The 21,489-nt window shown below is 35.9% G+C and overlaps 1 protein-coding gene across 1 annotated transcript in view; it reads right to left on the bottom strand.

Moving 5' to 3' along the window:
• The window catches only part of prkcdb (protein kinase C, delta b), a 27,293-nt gene extending 6,413 nt beyond the window's left edge, over positions 1-20,880 (bottom strand). Inside the window, exons 1-11 of the mRNA XM_079858392.1 lie at positions 20,733-20,880; positions 9,829-9,955; positions 8,765-9,031; positions 5,646-5,811; positions 3,738-3,769; positions 3,395-3,480; positions 1,819-1,948; positions 1,589-1,689; positions 1,293-1,374; positions 431-567; positions 182-355 (exon numbers count right to left, since the gene is read on the bottom strand). Of these exons, the coding sequence (XP_079714518.1) occupies positions 182-355; positions 431-567; positions 1,293-1,374; positions 1,589-1,689; positions 1,819-1,948; positions 3,395-3,480; positions 3,738-3,769; positions 5,646-5,811; positions 8,765-9,031; positions 9,829-9,937 (1,284 nt within the window). The 5' untranslated portion in view covers positions 9,938-9,955; positions 20,733-20,880. The remainder of the gene's footprint in view (positions 1-181; positions 356-430; positions 568-1,292; positions 1,375-1,588; positions 1,690-1,818; positions 1,949-3,394; positions 3,481-3,737; positions 3,770-5,645; positions 5,812-8,764; positions 9,032-9,828; positions 9,956-20,732) is intronic.
• Positions 20,881-21,489: the final 609 nt, after the last annotated feature.

The raw sequence follows: 21,489 nt of genomic DNA on the forward strand, positions 1-21,489 counted from the left end.
GAAATTTCAAAAGAACAGCATTTTTTTTTTTTTTTAAGAAATCATTATAAATATCTTTACTGTCACTTTTGATTAATTTAATGCATCCTTGCTGAATAAAAGTATTATAAGTAATTTCTTACTGACCCAAACTTTTGAATGGTGTTATACGTGTAACATTATTATTTGGAAGAACACTCACCTTCGACTGAAAGGTGCAGTAGAGGTGTGTAAGAAAAGGGTTTTCCCAGGCTAACGCCAACACTCTTTTTTCCACCATCGTGCACTCCACGTCATCGTCCATAAGCACAACATCTTTCTTCAGGGCCTTTACGGCAAAATATTCCCCCTTTCCTTTGAGCTCAGCCAGCAGCACCTAACATGGGAACTGTTTAAAGACTGGACTTCATAATAATCCAATGCAGAAATCTGTACACTGTGTGCTTCTTACCTTTCCAAAGCTGCCTTTTCCCAGTACCTTATGGAACACGAAGTTGCTCATGGAGACGCGGGACGGGATGTTGGAGCTGGGAGGGGCAGGGGTCGTTTCATCCCATTGTTTTCCATACTGAGAGGCCTCCGCTAACACTTATAAACACAAATATACCAATGTCCACACATTAATAAACACAAAACAGGGTTATAAAAGTGAAATAAAACTAAAACAAAAACCATAAAAAAACATTTCCGTTGTTTGAAATGAAATAATTGTTAACTGGAAAAAAAAAAAACATTAAAAAACGAAACTCATTTAATTTCAGCTAGATGCCAAAGCAACATTTCTTATTTTATTTGTTTATTTTATTTACTTCTTGTAATAAAATAACTCAAACTAAAATTGAAATATACTTTGAAATATTTTTTTAAAAAGACAAAAACACAAAATTACTACAACTTTACAAGTAAAATTAAAACAAAAACAAAAAATATAAAGATACAAATTATGAATAAAAAAATAGAAGTATCAATGATACTATAACACTGTAACATTATCATTTCCAATGGATTTCATGTTTTTCTTAAGATTCTGCACCCACAGAAAGTGACTTCAAACATCCACTAAAAATCACAATGACACAAGCTTGATAAAAGCCACTGCAAAATTGGCACAGAAAAGACATTAGAGCTGAGACAAACTTAATGTGCAGATGTCACAGTTAGATATTTTCTAATTAAATTAAATTTATGACATTTTTGAATACGTTTTGGAGCCACTGTCTATTTAATTAAAATCAAAGCGGATCTAATATAAATGTACCAAAGCTAAAGGGGAGCAAAAATACAGCAGAGAATATGCAGTAATGGAAACTCACCACTAGGGTCCACTGGCATGTTTTTCTCAATGGCTTGATAGATTCCAATATCCGTGGGATCTGGACGCTTTGTGGAAGATTTCTAAACACAATAAATGAAAATAGTAAGAATATCAGATTTTGTCTACTTTATTTGGGAGTTTGTTACATACTAATAATACAGAGAACATGACTCAGTATGCCAAACATAATTCCACACATGAAAATTCAACACGACCCCAAAAAATAAGCTTTTAGGTTTATAAAATGGACATGTTATTGCAGATGCAATGAAAACGAGCCAGGGAATCACTTACCAGGCTGACTTGAGTCAAAGCCTCAGCCAGGAGCTTCTGGTTGATTCCGCAGAGATTGGCAACCTTGGTCTGGCATTTATGATGGATGTTCATGCTACATTCTGAACAGAGAGAATTAGTTGCATTAGATATTAAAAACAGAGAAAGAGACAAAGAAGGAAAAAAGACATTGCAAAAGAAATGGGAAAACAGGTGAGAGACATCCACCAATAAAACAAAATCTTCCTTACCTTCACACTTGAGGCCTTGTTTGACCATTCCCCACAGCAGACTCCCACAGTGGTCGCAGAAGGTCGGGCTCATGTAGTTATGGGTCTTGAAGCGATGTGGCATGTCAATCTTAAAGCGCTCCTTCTGAAACTGCAGACGTACCAAGAACCCATCAGCACCAGACTGAATCGAAAGGCTTGTGGGCAGAGATGCAACATCTAAAATGCCTCATGAATCATGATAGCCCTTCATTGCCTCATGGACCCCAGAACTGCCCACTGGGACTAATGTAATCAAAACTATTGCTAAAAAAGAAGGCAAAATGGGCTGTTTATGAGTTTAGTGACCCTGACACAGACATATTTGCAACATGGCAACTCTGCTTTTATAATGTCATGAGCTTCTATTGATTGATAGACTCTGATCCCTGCTCTGTTCATTATTGGAATTGGGAGCAGAAGGACCAGCCCTTTGGAACTCCAAGTGAATGGTTCAAATTTGACCATTAGACCCAAAACAGTTAAGCATGCATCAGAGAGGTACATACTTATTATTATATTTACAGTGCAAAGCCATAAAAATAATCATATAATATTTATTTACAAAAGAAATAACAATATTATAAAACAGGGTTCGTACAGTTACTGTAAAATGAAATTCCGTGACTTTTAAAGTACTACTTTTTGGGGGGGTTTTCAAGGACTACAATCAAAAGATCTCACAAATAAAACAATATCTTTATTATCTTTCAAACTCTAAAAAGGTAAATATATAAATAAGTATAAAGTAATAAAAACAAATGGTACAAATAAAGTACAGCACATGCAAAGCATGCAAAGACTGTGGTAACTTTAACCACTGAAAGGATACTATCGCTTTCCTTAATTAAACTGATGTTTTATTCATTAATATATGATTGACTTGAAGAATGAAAGCTGTATCATATAATTGGATATTTATTTGAGCAATGTCATGCTCATAGACATGCAAAATGGATCTATATCTATATCAGACGAACTGCAGTGTTAACCTTGCACGAAATGGTTGTTTTATCCAAAAAATTCAATATATACTGTCTTTCAACAATTTAAGCACTTTAAGTAGTTTCTCATGAATATGGCTGTTTTCAAGGTTTTTACAGGACTTAAATGTCAAAGTGTCAAATTCAAGTACTTCAAGCACATTGTATGAACCTTGCACATTGTGACATTATACAGCAGAGTCATTTATCATAGAAACTATGATTATGATCTTCTGAAATATATATGAAACTATATATCTTACTAATCTTAAACTTTTAAACCGAGATTATCTATCTATCTATCTATCTATCTATCTATCTATCTATCTATCTATCTATCTATCTATCTATCTATCTATCTATATATATATAGAATATATATATAAATAAATTAACTTAACATTGCATCAATAGTAAGTTTTGTTTTGCTAAATATTGCTTTCATACTTTATTTTAATTTTATTTTTCATAAAAATAGGTTTTAGATCAATTAACAATTGGCGGACCCCCTACAGAACTGCTTCGGACCCTCTCATGGTGACGGACCCCTTGTTGAAGAGGACTCTAATGCTTACCACTGTATCTCGACTGTTGGTTGCTGTTCCTGTGCATCTCCCAATGATCTTATCAATGCACTTCTTGTGAATGGCCGCATTGCATTCTAGAAAAGAGCAAGGGGGCAATAAGGTGTAATGTGTTCAAATTACCTTCTGATTAATCTAATGGTACAAAATGTCTTATTAAAAACAGATTTCAAAAGAGCCCATTAAGTTAATTCCGCACAGGAGGATGATTTATGTGCCACACAGAAAAAAACTTTTCTTGGTCAAGGAACATGAACAATGTATAATGTGTGTTCTTACTAAGAAACAGATGGGAGTGTCTACAATAGATCAAGAAAGCTGTAAAGATACTTACGCCTACATTTGTAGCCCTGCTTGTTGAGACCCCTAGAATGTAAATAACGAAAAATGTTGGATTATTGATATTTCTACACAGCAGGTGATAATAGACTGTTAGTATATAAATGGTGTACATTTGAAACTCTTATTCGGGAGACTTTGGATAAATGACTCTCCAACACAAATACATTTATATACACAGCGTGAACAAAGCACTAACGCAATCGGTCTCATGCTGCACAGGAAGGAGACAGCCCAAGGGACTCTGCTGAGGCGGCTGAAATATCAGAGGAAAGTCCAAGTGCGCTTGCGCAAACAAACACAGATGCTGTCCAATACTATGACTTACAAACACACACACACCAAGATTATTGCTGCCAGACGCTTCTGGCTACTTACAGATATTACTTTCTTATGCCTACATGAGATACAATTTTAAATCATTTAAAGATTTCTAATAGTGATGAAATAATATTTTCTAATTGTTTAATGTTAGTCATGCAGTGACTGGCTATTTATAATGCGTTTCTTTTTTCTATTCAAAGTGACTTATCTCGCTGGATCCCATCTCCCTGGACTAACCTGTTATAGTACGCCAATTAGAGGACTATGCGTCACTTTGACTGAGAAGTACATTGCTTAAGGGCACATCAGTGCTGCATTGTATTTTCAGTAATTCTCTAGTTTCTGGGTCATTTCTATTTGGTATCGAACCTGCAAACTTTGCTTTCGCAGTCTTGATCACGAACCACTGCTGTTGCTAATACTTGGGACCAGGACTAGGGGCATCGCAAGGCCCTTTTTACTGGGGCATGAGACCCAGTGAAATACGGCTGTGCCCTAGCAAACAATTACTAATAATATTAAAAATAATATTATTATAAACTGGAGATTATCGTACACCAAACTGATAATTGTTTTCTCTAATATCAAGTCATGTTTGTTTTCTATCAGCTGTTTAGAATCAGAACTAGTATAGTGATGGCAGATGTGAATGAATCACTCTTTTATTCTAATTGGTCAAATGGGTTTGCCAGGTCTTGTTCAGGATTCAGTTTGATTCATTCAAATGCAGAACCTGATTTCACCAAGTGCAACATATTTGTTGATCCTGGAACAACATTCCAATCAACCAATCAGATTCAAGGGACAAGTTTAGGCTTGCACGCTTCTACATCAGTGTTATTCACCTATCATTTCTCTCTGATCGCAGGGATAACTTTTCAGTAGGGATAGGTTCAGGGGTAGGGATATGTTTAGGACTACATTTTGGGACAGAAAGAAATGTTGTTCCAGGATCAACAAAATATGTTGATCCAGGAACGCGTCTAACCAGACACAATCAGGACGTGCCGTTCAGACAATTCACTTACGCACGGAATCGTTTCTATATTATATATATTTTATAAGACAGAAAACAAAAATAGCACTGGATGAGGTGAATATAGGAAACAAAACTTGCAAATGTTATCTATCATTTGTCAACTCGAATGACTCGTACAGCACATGAATGACTTAATATTACAGGGAAAGACCATTTATATCCAAAACAATAATAATTAATAAAAACAAAAAAAGTATTAAATATGGGCACACGTTTTATACTAATGGAAAGCTAGAAACACCTCTGATGTGGGCATGATACCTTGAAAAAAAAAATTCTTTTAAATTAGGCAACTACTTATAAATGCCCTAGCAAACACATAGCAATGCACTTAAAAAAAGAAACCCTTGCATCCACCTAAAACAAATGGTGGCGATGAATGGCGACAAATGTATTCTCTAGTTAACTCTAGTTATTAAATATATTTCACTGTTACTGTGTTGGCTATACAAGCTATTAGATGTGGGATGATTACTGTGCAATAAAAGTGCATCTGTAACACCATTTGTTTTTCTTTAATTCATTTATTTATTTACTCACCACACAAACTCCCTGCAGACCGAGCAGAAGGTGGGCTGTTTGAAGAAGGTGGCTGTGAACTCATGGTTCTTGATGAAGTGAACCTTGGCCTGTTTGATGGCTCCTCTCCTTCGGTTTATTGTGAGGAGGCCATCATCCTCTTTCATAGTCATTGAGGACTTTGAGTCTGTGAAGCAGGTCAAAACAGGGTCTTTTGAAATAGACAACTCTCTCTGTTCTGAATTAAAATGAGCTTTACTTGCATATTAAAATGACAATACATTAGGGGTGTAACGATACCCTAATTTCACGATTCGATACATATCACGATACTGAACTCACGATACGATATTATCGTGATACTCCAAGACATATAATAAAAGGTTAAGAAAAAAAATGTACTGTTGATTAAATGCTAAATTTGATATAACATTGTGGGTGTAAATGAATAGGCTTGGACAATGGTGACACCAGAATAAATATATTCATGATTCTGAACCTGAAAATACAGAATTATTTTAGACGAATATGCTTGCACTCTGTCACTGGCTAGATATATTTAAAATAATGTAGGCCACTTTTTACTGGTAACATAAGACTTATAAAATAAGCCTTATCAGGACCCACTAATATTCCCCCATTATTATACATTATATTCAACATAATATATTGTAGTTTAATGTAGTGCTGACTACATATTGTCATTATCCACGATACATATTGTTGCATTTTTGTATTGCGATATATTGTGACACGATATATTGTTACACCCCTACAATACATAGCTACTGACATTTTACCAGAAAATGAAAATTGTCATAATCTATTTACTGTTATGTTGTTTAAAACTCATTTGATTTTTTAAACTCATTTTGTGACTAAAAAAGAAAAAGGAATAAAAAGAAAAAAGAAAATAGATTAGAAATTGTAAATGGCACCGTGCTAAATAAAAAATTAATTTTTGCAATACATGTCCCTTAAATGGGATATAACTTATGCCTAAACATTAACCTCACTGGCTTTTGGATACTAAATATGTGGTACATAAAGATAATTCTGTTTATGATGCCTTCAGCATTTTAAAAGATTACTATCACCTCATTTCCTGCTGAGAGTTGGAAACAAAACTCTCACGGGTTGAGATTGATGGTTTTGCCCTCAGGCACAGTGCCAGAGTGTATGGCACAATTATTGTTTTAAAGACAAGTAAAAAGACAAGTCTTTCCAAAATATCACTGTGAAAATATGTTTTTACAGTACGGTAACAACCAGTTGTATATTGTGAAATATAATAAGCAAATATGCTATAATGTTTAAAAAAAAAATTAGATGCCAGAAAAAGGAGAGAAGGAAGAATGAAAAAAAAAAATACCAGCATGAAAACATGAGTAAGACAGCATGAGTAAGCAAAGACAGGACAGATACCAGCTGACAGGACTAAACTGATATCTGAGGGTGGTGAGATAATGGAAAAAAATACATTTAAAGAAAGAGGGGAAAGCCACAGTGGAACAAAGGGAAACAAAGGGAGGAGATGCTACTAACAGAAATAGTCACAAGGCTTCTATGGGTTTCAAATTAGGGTTTTAAAAATGTTAGTTTTTGCCCATCAAGGCAGAGCTTGATTCAGAAAAAGATCATTTGGTTTATGCAAGTCATCTTAAATTAAAATATATAAATACGGAAAAGGTTTGGAAGAGATTTTCTTTGGTTCAAAAGTTTGGGGTCAGTATGTTGTTGTTGTTTTTTTTAAAGAAATTAAAGGTGCTCTAAGTGATGTTGGGTGACGTCACTTCTTGTTGGCGTTTAAAGTATTGTTAAACAAAACGGAGGCTAGCTAGACCCTCCCTCCTCCTCATCCGCGCACTAACTTCTTCTTCTTGTCGGTTATTGGCTGGAACAGTTTGTTATGTTTCGTGGTGCGGGTTAGCCCAATTTGTTGTTGTAGTTTGTGGAGCTTGTGGTGTCTGCAGAGACTGCGTTTTTTTACAGTGTGTTCAGGGGACAGGCAGCTAGCGGATAGTGAGGAGATGTTTGCTGTATGTGACAAAAAATGTTTTGGCCTAAAAAACGTGTGACATCGCTTAGAGCACCTTTAATACGTTTATTCAATAAGGATGCATTAAATTGATCTAAAGTGAAAGTAAATACGTTTATGAAGTTACAAAAATGAAATGTATAAAGGCCTGTTCACACCGGGACGAATTTCGCGCGCGATATTCGCAGACGTTTAACGCCTCGTGACTAAACAAAGGGCGCCAATGTGAGTGTGCACACCGACACGAAAAACGTCACGCGTAAAAGCGTCATTTTTTAAAAAACGCCTCGGGTTCATTTTTTTGGGTTTGACGCGCCGCGTCAAAAACTATCCGACCAATGAGATTGCCGCTTTTGCTCACGTGTCTGGAGCTTCTGAAGTTACAGTAAAACACAACTTGGGGGCGCTCAAACACAAAACGGTCTTGCCGTGCACACATACGTAACGGCGAAGAAGATATACACCAAGTAGCGTCTACACTGCCGGGAAGATATAAGACGAGGAAGATGCAAGGCAAGATTAATGTAGAGTTGCTGCTCTCGTTGGTGTCGGAACATAAAGAACTATATGACAAACGCGACAGCGACTACAAAAATCTTGATAAAAGAGAACTGTTATGGAGTGGTATTGCACCTTGTGTACCGGGGTATTTATGTTTTACATTAAGCGCCATCTAATGTCAGGGAATGAATTTGCATGTTCACTCGGCTCATCGTCAGCGAAAATCACTTGGGTGTGAACACTTTTGTGAAACGCATTGAAAAACGCTGGCGAATAACGCGCGCCGATATTTGTCCCGGTGTGTAGGGTGCTTAATGGTTTCAAAAAAGTAGGCAGTACAACTGTTTTCAGCATTGATAATAATAAGAATGATTACATTATATTATTATATTATATTCAAATAAGCAAATTAGAATAATGTGACAATTAAGACTGAAAATAGTTTCAAATTGTAATAATATTCCACAAGATCACTGTTTTTACTGTATTATTGATCAAATAAATGCAGCCAGTGTCAGCATAAGAGACTTCTTTCAAAAACTTGTACAAAATCCCCAAACTTTTGAACGTTGTATACAAGTTTACGTTTACATGTACCCACCTAGGTCTGCGTCCTCCAAAAAGAACTGGACAGACATCATCACCTTCCCAGAAGGCTGCAGGTCCACCCAGAACTCCGCACGACCATTGCCTTTTTTGCAGCGCTCAGCAATGACAGAGACCCCGACAGTGGCCTCCGACAGAGCCTCCTCTGCTGTTTTCATCAGGACCACCTGTATGACACGGCCCTCGTAGATGTGTGCGTCAAATGGGGATTTCCATGCAGGGTACATGGTGGGCTTCCTCTGGACCAGCGTCTTCCCTCGCTCTGGGTGGACAAAGAGAGGAAGAAATGCTAATGAAATAATGATGCCTCTAGGTCTGTGCAACGACTAAACGTGATAAATCGCATCCAAAATAAAAGTTTGTGTTTACATAATACATGTGTGTGTACGGTGTATAATTATTTTGTATATATAAATACACACACATGCATGTATATATTTAAAAAATATTTGCATGTATATACTGTGTATATATATTTATATTATATATAATTTATATTATATATAAATATTTTATATATAAATAACACATTTTCTTAAATATATATATGCATGTGTGTGTATTTATATATAGAAAATAATTATACTCCGTACACAGACATAAATTATGCAAACACAAACTTTTATTTTGGATGCGATTAATCGCGATTAATCGTTCGACAGCCCTAATATATATATATATATATATATATATATATATATATATATATATATATATATATATATATATATATATATATATATATATATATATATATATTATATATATATAATTTAAATATATTTTTACTAATTTATATATATTTAAATATAAATATTTTATAAATAAATAAAAAAATCTAAAATATATACATGCATGCCTATACACAGTACACACACATATATTATGTGAACACAGACTTTTATTTTGGATGCTATTAATCGCGATTAATCGTTGCACAGCCCTTCTAAGATTCCACATTTTAGCACTGCATTCTGTATATCTTGAGAAAAAGACAATCCCATAAGGTGAATTTTACCTTGCAGAAAGCATTATGCTCTGTTTGAAAGCCTCACTGACCTGTGCTGAGCGATTCCTTCATTTTGATGGCACAAAACGGTTGCTCTGTCATAGGAGGAAGGTCTCCCAGGTTAAATTCATTGAAGGCAATCCGCAGGAACGGAGCCATGGTGAGAGATCACTGTGCCTAACACAAAAGAAAGATAATTGATAAAGATCAGAGGTTGTATGAAACCTCAACCTACCAAACTGGCAGGCAGTTCTCACCCAGAGAAATTGTTTTTTCCCCCTCACAATTAGCAGAAACATCACTTGCTCTGACAAGAAACACTTTATAGGCAGATTTAGGCAATGATATAAGGCAGTATTTCTTAGAAGATGAGTAAAATATGATGTGTGTGAAGTAGATATGTGTGAGAAGAAAAAGGAAGTGAGTTATACTGAGTGATCAGTTCATCCTTCCTGATATACACTGGAGAAATGATGAAATTCATGCACATTTTTTAAATCTGTTATGCTGAGAATGTAATTTGTAATGAAAAATTCAGAATTAGAAAAATAAAAAACAAAAGCACTTTCATTGGCCTCGGATGTTTGGATTTTAGACAAAAAAAAAACTACAAAAACGTGCAAAGATGCAAACAATCTTTTTGTATATACAGTATACTACTCTTCAAAGTAGGGCTGGGCGATATGGCCAAAAAAAAAAAATCACGATAATTTTTTTTATATCAGTCGATATCGATAATTATCACGATAAAAGTCAAATCTTTATTTCTTTAAAGTTTAAAGGCAGATTTTTGCTCCTAAGTGAAAGTTGTAGAAACCAGAGCGTTAACTGTGGTTTTAAACTACTCTTTATTGTCAGAACATATCAGGACAAACATTTGTCATTTTTCCTTAACAAAATAAATATTTATTGGACAATTTCTTAGTTTCTGCATGTGCAAATTTTTTTTTTTTTTGTTGGTAAAATGTAATATTCTGACTGTTTGAGTTTTATTAAACTTAACCATTGGTCATCCAGTATCATGCATTTAGATCATGATAACCACAGATAAAACCAAATGTAACTTTATGGTTTCTATGGTATTTGTATGAAAAACAGTAGTCTAAATACATTATTAAATACTGTAATTATATTCCATTAGTCCTTTAATACATTGTCTACATTAATAATATAATACAATTCAATGCATATCCTACATTTCATAGTGCAGTTAATATTACTAAGCTAACAGTAAATCCGTGGTAAATGATGGGAATTTCAGCCTTCAGACTGTATCGTTGCGCACAGTTTGTCAGCGCTGTTTCATCTGCCTTTAAGCTGGTTTAAATCACTGAGACATTTGTGTTCCTCGCTGAATTCAAGTAGCCTGGTAATACCAGACTCTGCTACTTCACTTTGCTTTGTAGAGAGAGTCTGGAATAGCATAATAGAGAAGTGTTTTCTCTCTCGCGGGGGGCGCTTGTCTGAAGTTTAAAATCATTGGTTACCCGTAAGCCAATCACATAACGTTTGGTTATGGCGTGTGTTATGCGCATGCTCAGCCGCATCTAACTTCCACTGTAAACACATGTATGATGCAAAAACTAAACCATTGAGCGAAATACCGGAGTGAACATGGCTGTGAACGACTTTTGCAGATTATGTGAAGTAAATCTATGCAAGTACGCATCCACCACGGTACAATCAGCGTCTACGTCACGGCTCTCAGCCCGCCCTCTGTTCGTTGATTGGCCCGGCTGTTTTCAGGCCGGTGGAAAACTGAAAGATACGCTGCTATCTCAGACTGACTACAGGAGCGAAATGAAATTAGCGGAAGTAGGAAGTCTGACGTAGTCAGGCTAGAATTCAAGCGCTTCTCACTGGATTTCGTGACCGAGACCGATCAGAGTAAACGCATCTGCTCTAACTTTAGTGAGCTCGCGCTCGCGCTGCCGTTTGGACTTTGAGCCGAGCGGATAAATGGTCCGTGTGGCGCGCGGTTCAAATGAGTTTCGTTCCGCTTTTGGCGCATAAACATTATCGAACATTTATCGACCTCTTGATATCGTTTTATCGAGAAAAATTATATCGCGATAATTATCGTTATCGTTTTATCGCCCAGCCCTACTTCAAAGGTTTGGGTTGATAAGACTAATTAATGTTTTTGAAATAAGTCTCTTATCCTCACTAAGGCTGCATTTATTTGATCAAAAATACAGTAAAAAAATTGTGAAATATTATTACAATTTAAAATATCTTTTTTCTGTTTTAATATGTTTTAAAATGTTATTTATTCCTGTGATGACAAAGCTGAATTTTCAACATCCAACTCTAATCTTCAGTGTCACATGATCCTTCAGAAATCATTCTAATATGCTGATTTGCTGCTTAAGAAACAGTATTATTATAATCAATGTTGAAAACACACAAGTTGTGCTTCTTAATATTTTAACCTGATACATTTTTACATTCCTTGATGAATAGAACATTAAAAATTCAATCATTTATTTGGCATAACAATCTTTTATAACATTTTAAATGTCTTCACTGTCACTTGTGATCAATTAAATGCATCTTTGCTGAATAAAAATATAAATAGCTTGGTAGTAAACAATATTTTCCTTGACATCTTTAACAAGAACTGTTCATAAATGCCTCAAAATGTAAAGTTTCAGCCTTGTTGCTTCAACTTCCTATTGTAAAACTGTGTGAAATAAACTCTTTTCCGATAGTTCTTGCATCACACTCACTGCGGAGTGCGGATGACCAGCTAGTTTTGTTTTCCTAATAAGCACAATGAAAGAGTAGAACCTAAATCATTTGTTATTTTTCATAGCCACAAAATTCGTAGCCACAAAATCGTTTTCCAATCCCAGCCCCTCAGTTAGGACCAGATTCCTGCTGGTATTACTGTTCACACAACGGCTTCACAGAGCTTTGCCAGGATTCTGGGACACAATTGGCCCTTTACTTGGTTTCACAAAATAATCACGGGGATTAAGGGCTTAAATATACACTGCACACACACAAACACAATGGAAAATGACAAAAGTTCTGTCTTGTATATAGTTATCTGTCACAATAACTTATTAATCTTGTACTTATTTAAATAGATTTTAAGAAATTATCAAACAAACAGATTAATGTTTTGAAAGCACCACAGAGCCACAGTTTTTACAGTTTTCAGGAAAATCAACCTACAAATGACTTTCTGGTCTGCTATTGCTTATTATTAATAAAAAAAACACACACTTCAGCTTAAAATACTGATAGAGCAACTTTCTGTGGATAGTTTTGCCCCATAATCGCTAAGAGACAAAATGTCAAGCTGGTGAAGTGGGACCATAAGTAATAACACCCACAATGGAGTACTGAGAGATGTTGCTCAATGGTTGATTTGCTGATCTGTCACACTTAGATCAAAAGTGTTGAAACCATTCAGACGAGTGACTTGTTTACATCTGCAGGGAGGGAAACCAGAAACTTAAGTCTGTGTAGTGTGTATGTAGTATCACCTCAAAATGACAGAGGACATTTTATGTAGGTTTCTCAATACGTTTCTACGGTTGAATCTATTTTTATTTAAGCTTAAAGTAATCAATCAATACATAAAATATACATGTCCCAACAAAAAAATACAGAAGTGAAGACCTGTAATGACGATATAATGCTCTGAAACACTTGGTGTCCCAAAGCTTAGAAATTGCATGCCCTAAAAAAATTGTCCTAAAATGGATGTTATTGGACTAATCTGTGTCACACACAGTATTAAATAATGATACAGAGAGAGTAGATTTAGATAATTGCTGAGGGTTGTGACAGAGCCTTGCTCCACAAATGATATAATACATGAATTACATCATTATAAAATGGTAAATTGAGTAATTGTAACCAGCTGTAAAAGCTCCCACACAAAACTCTCAAGTATAGAGGGGGAAAACCTGGCAATATTTGTTTTTATCACCATTATTTTTCATGGTGATGATGTGTTATATACTCAAACATGTACATCTATAATAGAGAGAGTGAGAAAGATCAAAAAAATAATCTGGGACCACACACACACTCAAATGCATATTATGACAAAAATGCATTAATATCAGCTAATAAAACACTTACTCGGTCAAACATAAACCTCTTACACTCAAAGGCATATGACTACAAAAAAAAATGTTTCCCTGGAGAGAGTGGAAAAAATGAGCCCATCCAGCAAGGGAGGGGATGGAGAGAAAATGAGGAAAAAGTAGAAAGGGGGGATGGAAGAAAGAAAGAAAGAAAGCATTGAGTGGCATACTGCAAGTTTAATGTGCTTTAAAGTGTAAAAATCCAGAGTCAGACTCTTACACCATTCATATACTTGACTGACTGACAGCCTTACTCTATTCGCCTCTCAATCTTGTCTACAAATCATGATTTGAAAATACAGAAAACATGTCATTATGACAAGGTTTTACGTCATCAATATTAATGTGAAAGGTGTGCTCAACAGACACTGTGTGTGTGTATCTTTTCAGTAGCCTGGTTCCCTTAGCGGTCTATTAATCTGTCAAGAGAGGTCACCTCCATCGCACACAGATCGGTTGCTGCTTAATTAACACACTCTGGAATGCGTATAGTATAGGCTATGTGTCTTAATGTGTGCATGGCACTACTTTTAACTCTTATGATGCTAAAACTGGCAAACCACCAGCTACAATGTTAAACAAATGGAGTAATGTGCTCAAATTGCACAAATGTGTGCGGTGAAGGTAGAAGGATGTGGAACAGACATGATTTCCTCACTGATAGGCAACACTTCATCTTCAAGAACGCACAAAAATGAAGGCCAAAGCAGCTAATGATACCTTTACTCAGTAAAGTCATGGCCACAATATCTATACTGTCTCTATGACAAGGGGCCACATGAAGTAGATGTGAAGTGTGTCAGTAGCTGTTTTAATCCACCTCCAACAAAAAACTAATTTTGGATAACTGGACTAACCAGCAAGACCAATCGCATCGCACAGCATCTCAAATGCTGGTTTGAGCCAAATACCTGAGCCAACGTCTGATATCAAAATAATTAGGCTAGGAGCATCTCACATGATTGCATTCCCAAACACCAGGAATCCGAACGCAAGAAAACATGACAGAGTTTATTGAGTTTAGTCTCTGAGCTCTGAGATGCAAGTCATTTATGATGTAGGAAAAAATCCATCCATTTTTATTACCCAGGAAGTGACAATTTCCCAGGAAGTGACAATTTTGTTCTCAAGAACACAAGATGTAAACAGTGCAAATGTTTTATGCAATATTCCAATTTTGCGCATAATTTACATTTGCTACTTTGGATGTAAACACAGCTTTTCCCCATGTTAAATACTTTCTTCAATCCCAGTTTAATGTGCAAAAATAACTAGGACTAATTTAAGTTTAGCTGATTTCCCCCAAAAATGTAAACAAAAAGTGTCCCATTTCACAAACTTCGTGACTATTTTAATCTTTTTGTAGTAAACATAGCGTGGAGTATTGCGTTCACACTGAAAAACACAAACTTCCGTGGTGAAGACACCTAACAAATGTGAGAAAGCTGAAAGTGAAAGCTTTAACTCCGCTTTATAATTGTCAAATTTATGTTCCAATACTGTAGAACAACACTATAGTATAATATGCAAAATATGTAAAAAGTCATTTTTGTCCACTTTTATTAAACTTGGACTCATGTTAGCCAACATATTTACAGCAAAACAAACGAAAGATGCAGGATTGTATTGTTCGTCTGAGCAGCCAGACACAGCAACACTGGAGTGTTCAGGAAATGTTAATGCAAAGTTGTACATAAAATCCTATATATATATATATATATATATATATATATTATTCTGCCCACTACGTCCACCATATATTTTTGATCCTCTCTCTCACACATCATAGACTTTTACATTTTCTTTTTACATTTTACATACGAGTGATATAAAGGTAAACATATTTGGCTCTCACATCTCCATATAGATTGAAAACATGTATAAATCTTCGCCCTCTATTGCATTTGACTTTCCCCGAGTTTTATCTATTGGACACATTCTGTTTTTCTTTCTGTGTGGAGCTCACACAGGCTGTGTCTGTTGCGGGGATCTCACTCTGTGTGCGGGTGTTTGTGTAGAAGTAATTGGACAGAATTACAGTGTGTGTAGTAGTGCCGGCCCTGTATAAGAGTCTCGCTCTGTTCTCTATCCTGCATCAGACAGCTGCTCTGCTCACCTTTTATTTTTTTCCTCCTACAGTCTCCAAATTGTTCTCGCTCAATACAGGAATAGAAGCAAGCACATATATTTCAGATGATTTCACTATAATACAGATCAAATGGAAAACAGATTGAAACCTATAAATAGATACTTTGCTTTTCTTCCCTATTGCAATGTATAAGTGAAACGGCTTCTCAAACAAGAAAAAATGTAGGGACTCGATTTTGTCCATTGGGAATTGATTGGATCATTGGCAAAGTCATCATGGATCATCATATGAAATGGTGAAGAAAAACCGAAAGTTTATAAGATGACCCATGTTTCGGAGAACACTAGGAAACCGGTTAGTCCAGATGGTGCGGTTGCATATTTCTATAATCACACTTGTGAATATATCTGTATGCATGGAATTACAGTTCATAGCCAGAGTTCAAGGCATCATGCTGCTGTTTGTACTTTGCTAATGTACAGCAAATATAATCCGCCAGGCTCCCAAATTCCCCCTCTGCATGTGCTCAGTCCTCATAATACAGTTAAGAAATGCGAAATCCTTTGTTTGAAGTTAATAAAAATACGATTGCAATCCATTTTACTTCCGGTCCAGAATATGGGACATTAATGTGAAACTGGACATACAAGAAAATTATTTGGATCATAAAAAATGGTCCCTATATGAAAGGTGATTGGAGGGAAGAAAAATATTGAAAAATAAAACAGGTTGGTGATGTCAGCTGAAAAGAAAAGTCGTTTTAGAATTTGAGAACCAGGTTATGCTTATTAAGATATATTTCAGTTATATATTACATTAAGAAAGTAAATTGGGCTAATTTGATTTCATGTTGACACTAAACCCATTTTAATGTGACAGACAAAAGTAAGATTTTTTAATAGGCCTATAGCTATATATTTTTGAAAGAAATCTCTAATGCTCACCAAGGCTGCATTCATTTAATCAGAAATATAGTAAAACAGTAATATTGTGAAATATTATTTAGTTAAAACAATTTTTTTCTATTTCAGTATATTTTAAAATACAATTTATTCCTGTGATCATTACTCCAGTCTTCACTGTAGAAATCATTGTAATATGTTGATTTGCTGATTAAGAAACATTTCGTATTATTAATGTTGTAAATAGTAGTAATTTTTATATTAAAATATTTTATTTGAATAGACAGTTCAAAATATTTTTTTGACCAACATGCACCAATGAATCGTCTACGATAAGACAAGTAATGTCCATTAAAATAGTAGTGTTCATTTTCATTTTATGTTGAATTTAAGGTCAAAATTTGGGACACAAACATGAACAATGACACATTCGTCATGTTAAAACTTGACAAACCGGTCTTTGTAATGTGCATTCCCCATTTTTGCAAGCAAGATCTAGAATTACATGTAAATGGTCTGCAGGTGAGTTTAATCAGTTACTGATTGGTGGAATGAAAGAACAAAAATTTCATTGTGAGTATTACATAACACCAAGCATAACCATTTCTTTTTTTACACGTACTGTATGTCACAGGGTTATTGGGTTAAAATAACATGCATCAAGGAAGCGTTTGTGTGCAGAGAGAGTTAGTGCGGGAGAGAAACATGGAGAGCGAGAGATCAGTGACTTCAAGGTCAGATGAGTGCATAGAGCATGTGACATTAGTTTTAGTGTAGCATTGATTTCTCACCCCTCTCTTCCCTGAGGCTAAGAAACAAGAGACCCTATGCCTCTGTCTTTCCCTCGCCTATAACACACACACACACACAAGCACACAATAGTTAGTCAAGGTTAGTGTGGAAAAGCCAATTCCTCTCTGAAACAGGGCTTATTGTGTGACTGCAGGCTTGCTATCAAATGTGTGTGTGCGATATTAGGGCTCAAATCTGCTGAACTGCTCAATGCAGTGTTTTGGACAAGAATTTTGGGCACACACACTCATATATGCGTGTATATTGGCATGTCGACCTAAAGGTGAAGCTGAGCTTGCCTCTGTCTGCCTGTGCAATAAGAGTGGTGTCCATTTCTGCCTTACGCACACTTCACAAAAGCTTCATTAATCCAAGACCAACAGAGAACGGCCTGTGCGCTTGCACTCTACCATAAAAGCACGCAACAGACCTTTTGTTGCTGTGCGTTCAAAAGCGGTACAACAAGACAAAATGAGTAATGACATGCAAAAGATATAAAACGCAAACAATACTTTCGGAGTGTTGGGCTCTAAAGCTTTTTACAAAAAAGTTGTGTGTTGTATTTGTGTTTGCCGGAGGCACTATGAGGGAAAAACAACTCAAAACAAAGCCGATGATAGATATGAACTCTACTAATGGTGTTTGCTTGTAAAAGGCCGTGCGTATAACAGACACGACATAGATGTTGGCAGACGGAGTGACGGCGCACCATCATCACTACTTTCTTCTCTCCTGCAGTTTGGTTGATAAATAATTCAGAGGCGATGCATGTTGTTGATTAAGACCTTTACTAACATGTGCCATCCGTCTGAGCACAATGTGTTGATTTGGTTCACTGTACAGGTTGTGGACGTACAGTAGCGACTGATGACACACAAGCAAGAAAAACACAAGAGACAAACTACTGGCCCTGGTTAATGTCAAGAACAAAGCACCCAGTGAGTATTTGTAAAAGAGGAAAGAAAAAAAAATTGTGCAATACAGTGGCTTGTGTGTGTGTGCTTTAAAAGAAAAGATTAAAAAATGATTAAGTCTGTGGTTGTGTCTTGTGGATGCACAATATGTAAAAATAAAATAAAAAATAAATCAGCGTTCACAATATAAGCCTGATTTAAATTATATGTGACCCTGGATCACAAAACCAGTCACAAGTCGCACGGGTATATTTGTGGCAATAGCCAACAATACATTGTATGGGGCAAAATGATAGATTTTTCTTTTATGCCAAAAATCAAGAGGATATTAAATAAAGATCATGATCCATGAAGATATTTTGTAAATTGCCTACCGTAAATATATAAAACATTTATTTTTGTGAGTGAATGCAGCACAATCGTGAACATAGACAACTTTAAAGGCGATTTTCTCAATGTTTGGATTTTTTTTGCACCCTCAGATTCCAGATTTTCAAACAGTTATCTCAACCAAATATTGTCCTATCCTAACAAACCATACATCAATGGAAAGCTTATTTATTCAGCTTTCAGGTGATATATAAATCTCAATTTCAAAAAATTTACCCATGTGGTCCAGGTTCACATATATTATGTATGGGTCTGAACTTCCTTTAGAAAACTTCCTTCCTTTTGGTATGAGTTTCTTTCTTCTGTTGAACACAAAAGAAGATATTTTGAAGAATGTTGCTAATCAAACAGTTGACAGCACCCATTGACATCCCTAGGAAAAATAAATACTATGCCAATGGGTGCCGTCAACTGTTTGATTAGCAACATTCTGTAAAATATCTTCTTTTGTCTAATTGAATTTTAATTAATAAAGCTGCTTTAATATAATATTGGTTATGGACATAATATAAAAATAATTATTGGTTCTTGGTATCAGCCACAATGTCTATTTTGGTGCATGCTTAAAATTATATTTAAAAAAACAATATATGCCATTTGCACCATGACAAGTACAGTAGTACACAGCAGCTTGCAAATATGGCCTGGATACTGAGTATACGCCATGCAAATACATAAGTTCTTTGGTACATAATGGAAACAAACAAAGCAAGAGAATGAAAATCTCATAATAAAGCATTTGTCACCTACAGATATTCCCCATGTTCTGTTGTTGTTTAAGGGTGGATGGAGAGACTGTGCAGGAACTGCTGTCATACTGAATGGTTTGGTAAATATTGTCACTGAGATAATAGTCGACACTGCTCATTTTGTGGTGGCAATTAATGCTTTAGAAAAATAGATAAAGATGCTTTAGAAAAATTGGCACAGCTAACTTAAAGCTATAAAGCTATAACAGGGTTGACTGTTAAAAGAGACTGATCCAGATGGGAGGATAAAATATTTTCTCATCAGCCTCTGAAGAACTCGCTAGTCATAGCGGTAACTATGGAAACCACGATAAAGAAGCTAATGAAACGTTGGTCAAAGCGAATCATATGTGTCATGCGAATAATAAACATTGTCGTCAAGACTAGTTAGTTTGTATCTCTCTCTCCGTCTCAAAAAACTTGAAAAACAAGACCGTACAGTAGGCCAACACTTTCTGTTTCCTGACTAAAATAGCCTACATGATAAAATGATCTACATGTTATAGTATGGAGGAGCAGGGCCGGGAAAGAGTTGTCAGTCTGGTCTTTCTACGGTTTATGTATTTACAAAACTTTAAGGCAGCGCATTCTATGAAACACTGTCGAAAAGTACAGCGGCTGCTGCTTCCGCGTATCTGGAGAGCGTAGCCAAGTGAAGTCGGATAAAAAAAAAACTGAATGTTTGAAATGCCCTCAAAAGAGCTTGAATGTTTAAGAACACACGATATCAAACATTTATAGGACCTCCTGTCCAAAAAAGGCTCGATAATCTCTCGTTACCAAGTGTCTACAATTGTTTCCATTAACTCATAATGGATTTGTTGGAAATGTGTCGTTTGATGCTCGCGGCGACCGAGAGACAAACATCGAAAATGCGACGAAATCTATTGGTTGTTGGCGGACAACGTGGACGTTTCATGTTATAGATGTCTGTCATTTCTACGCTCCCGATGGGCGGATTTTAAAACGCCTACAAAACGCGCAAAAAGTGAAAAGTTGTAAGCAGAAAACTTACCAACTTCAGTGTCCGAGAGGTTTCGATAATTCGTCTCTTATCCTCACTGCTGCTGTGTAAGTTGAGCGCAGAATGAGCAACGCGGTGTGTTTGAGGAAGTATTTACCCGCTCACTGAGCCTGTCTGGGGTTGACAATACTGGAAGAGTGACGTCGAGCAGGTAGAGAGAGAGAGAGAGAGAGAGAGAGAGAGAGAGAGAGAGAGAGAGAGAGAGAGAGAGAGAGAGAGAGAGAGAGAGAGAGAGAGAGAGAGAGAGAGAGAGAGAGAGAGAGAGAGAGAGAGAGAGAGAGAGAGAGAGAGAGAGAGAGAGAGAGAGATGGGAGTTTCTAAATGACTGTAAATACAATATTGCGAAAGCTTGAAATATTATGCCTTAACTTAAATTTGAATGGACAGTGTAACAAATTAAAACATGTGTGAACATTTGATACCAGTGTTTTACCATACACACACACACACACACACACACACACACACACACACACACACACACACACACATTGAGGGTCACTGTCTGTCTGTCTGTCTGTCTGTCTGTCTATCTATCTATCTATCTATCTATCTATCTATCTATCTATCTATCTATCTATCTATCTATCTATCTATCTATCTATCTATCTATCTATCTATCCATTAATATATATATATATGTGTGTGTGTGTGTGTGTGTGTGTGTGTGTGTGTGTGTGTGTGTGTGTGTGTGTGTCTGTCTGTCTGTCTGTCTGTTTGTCTATATCTCTTCACAAAGTAAATTAAC

The sequence above is a fragment of the Squalius cephalus genome, assembly GCF_949319135.1.
Source record: "Squalius cephalus genome assembly, chromosome: 22".
NCBI classification, from domain to species: Eukaryota; Metazoa; Chordata; class Actinopteri; order Cypriniformes; family Leuciscidae; genus Squalius; species Squalius cephalus.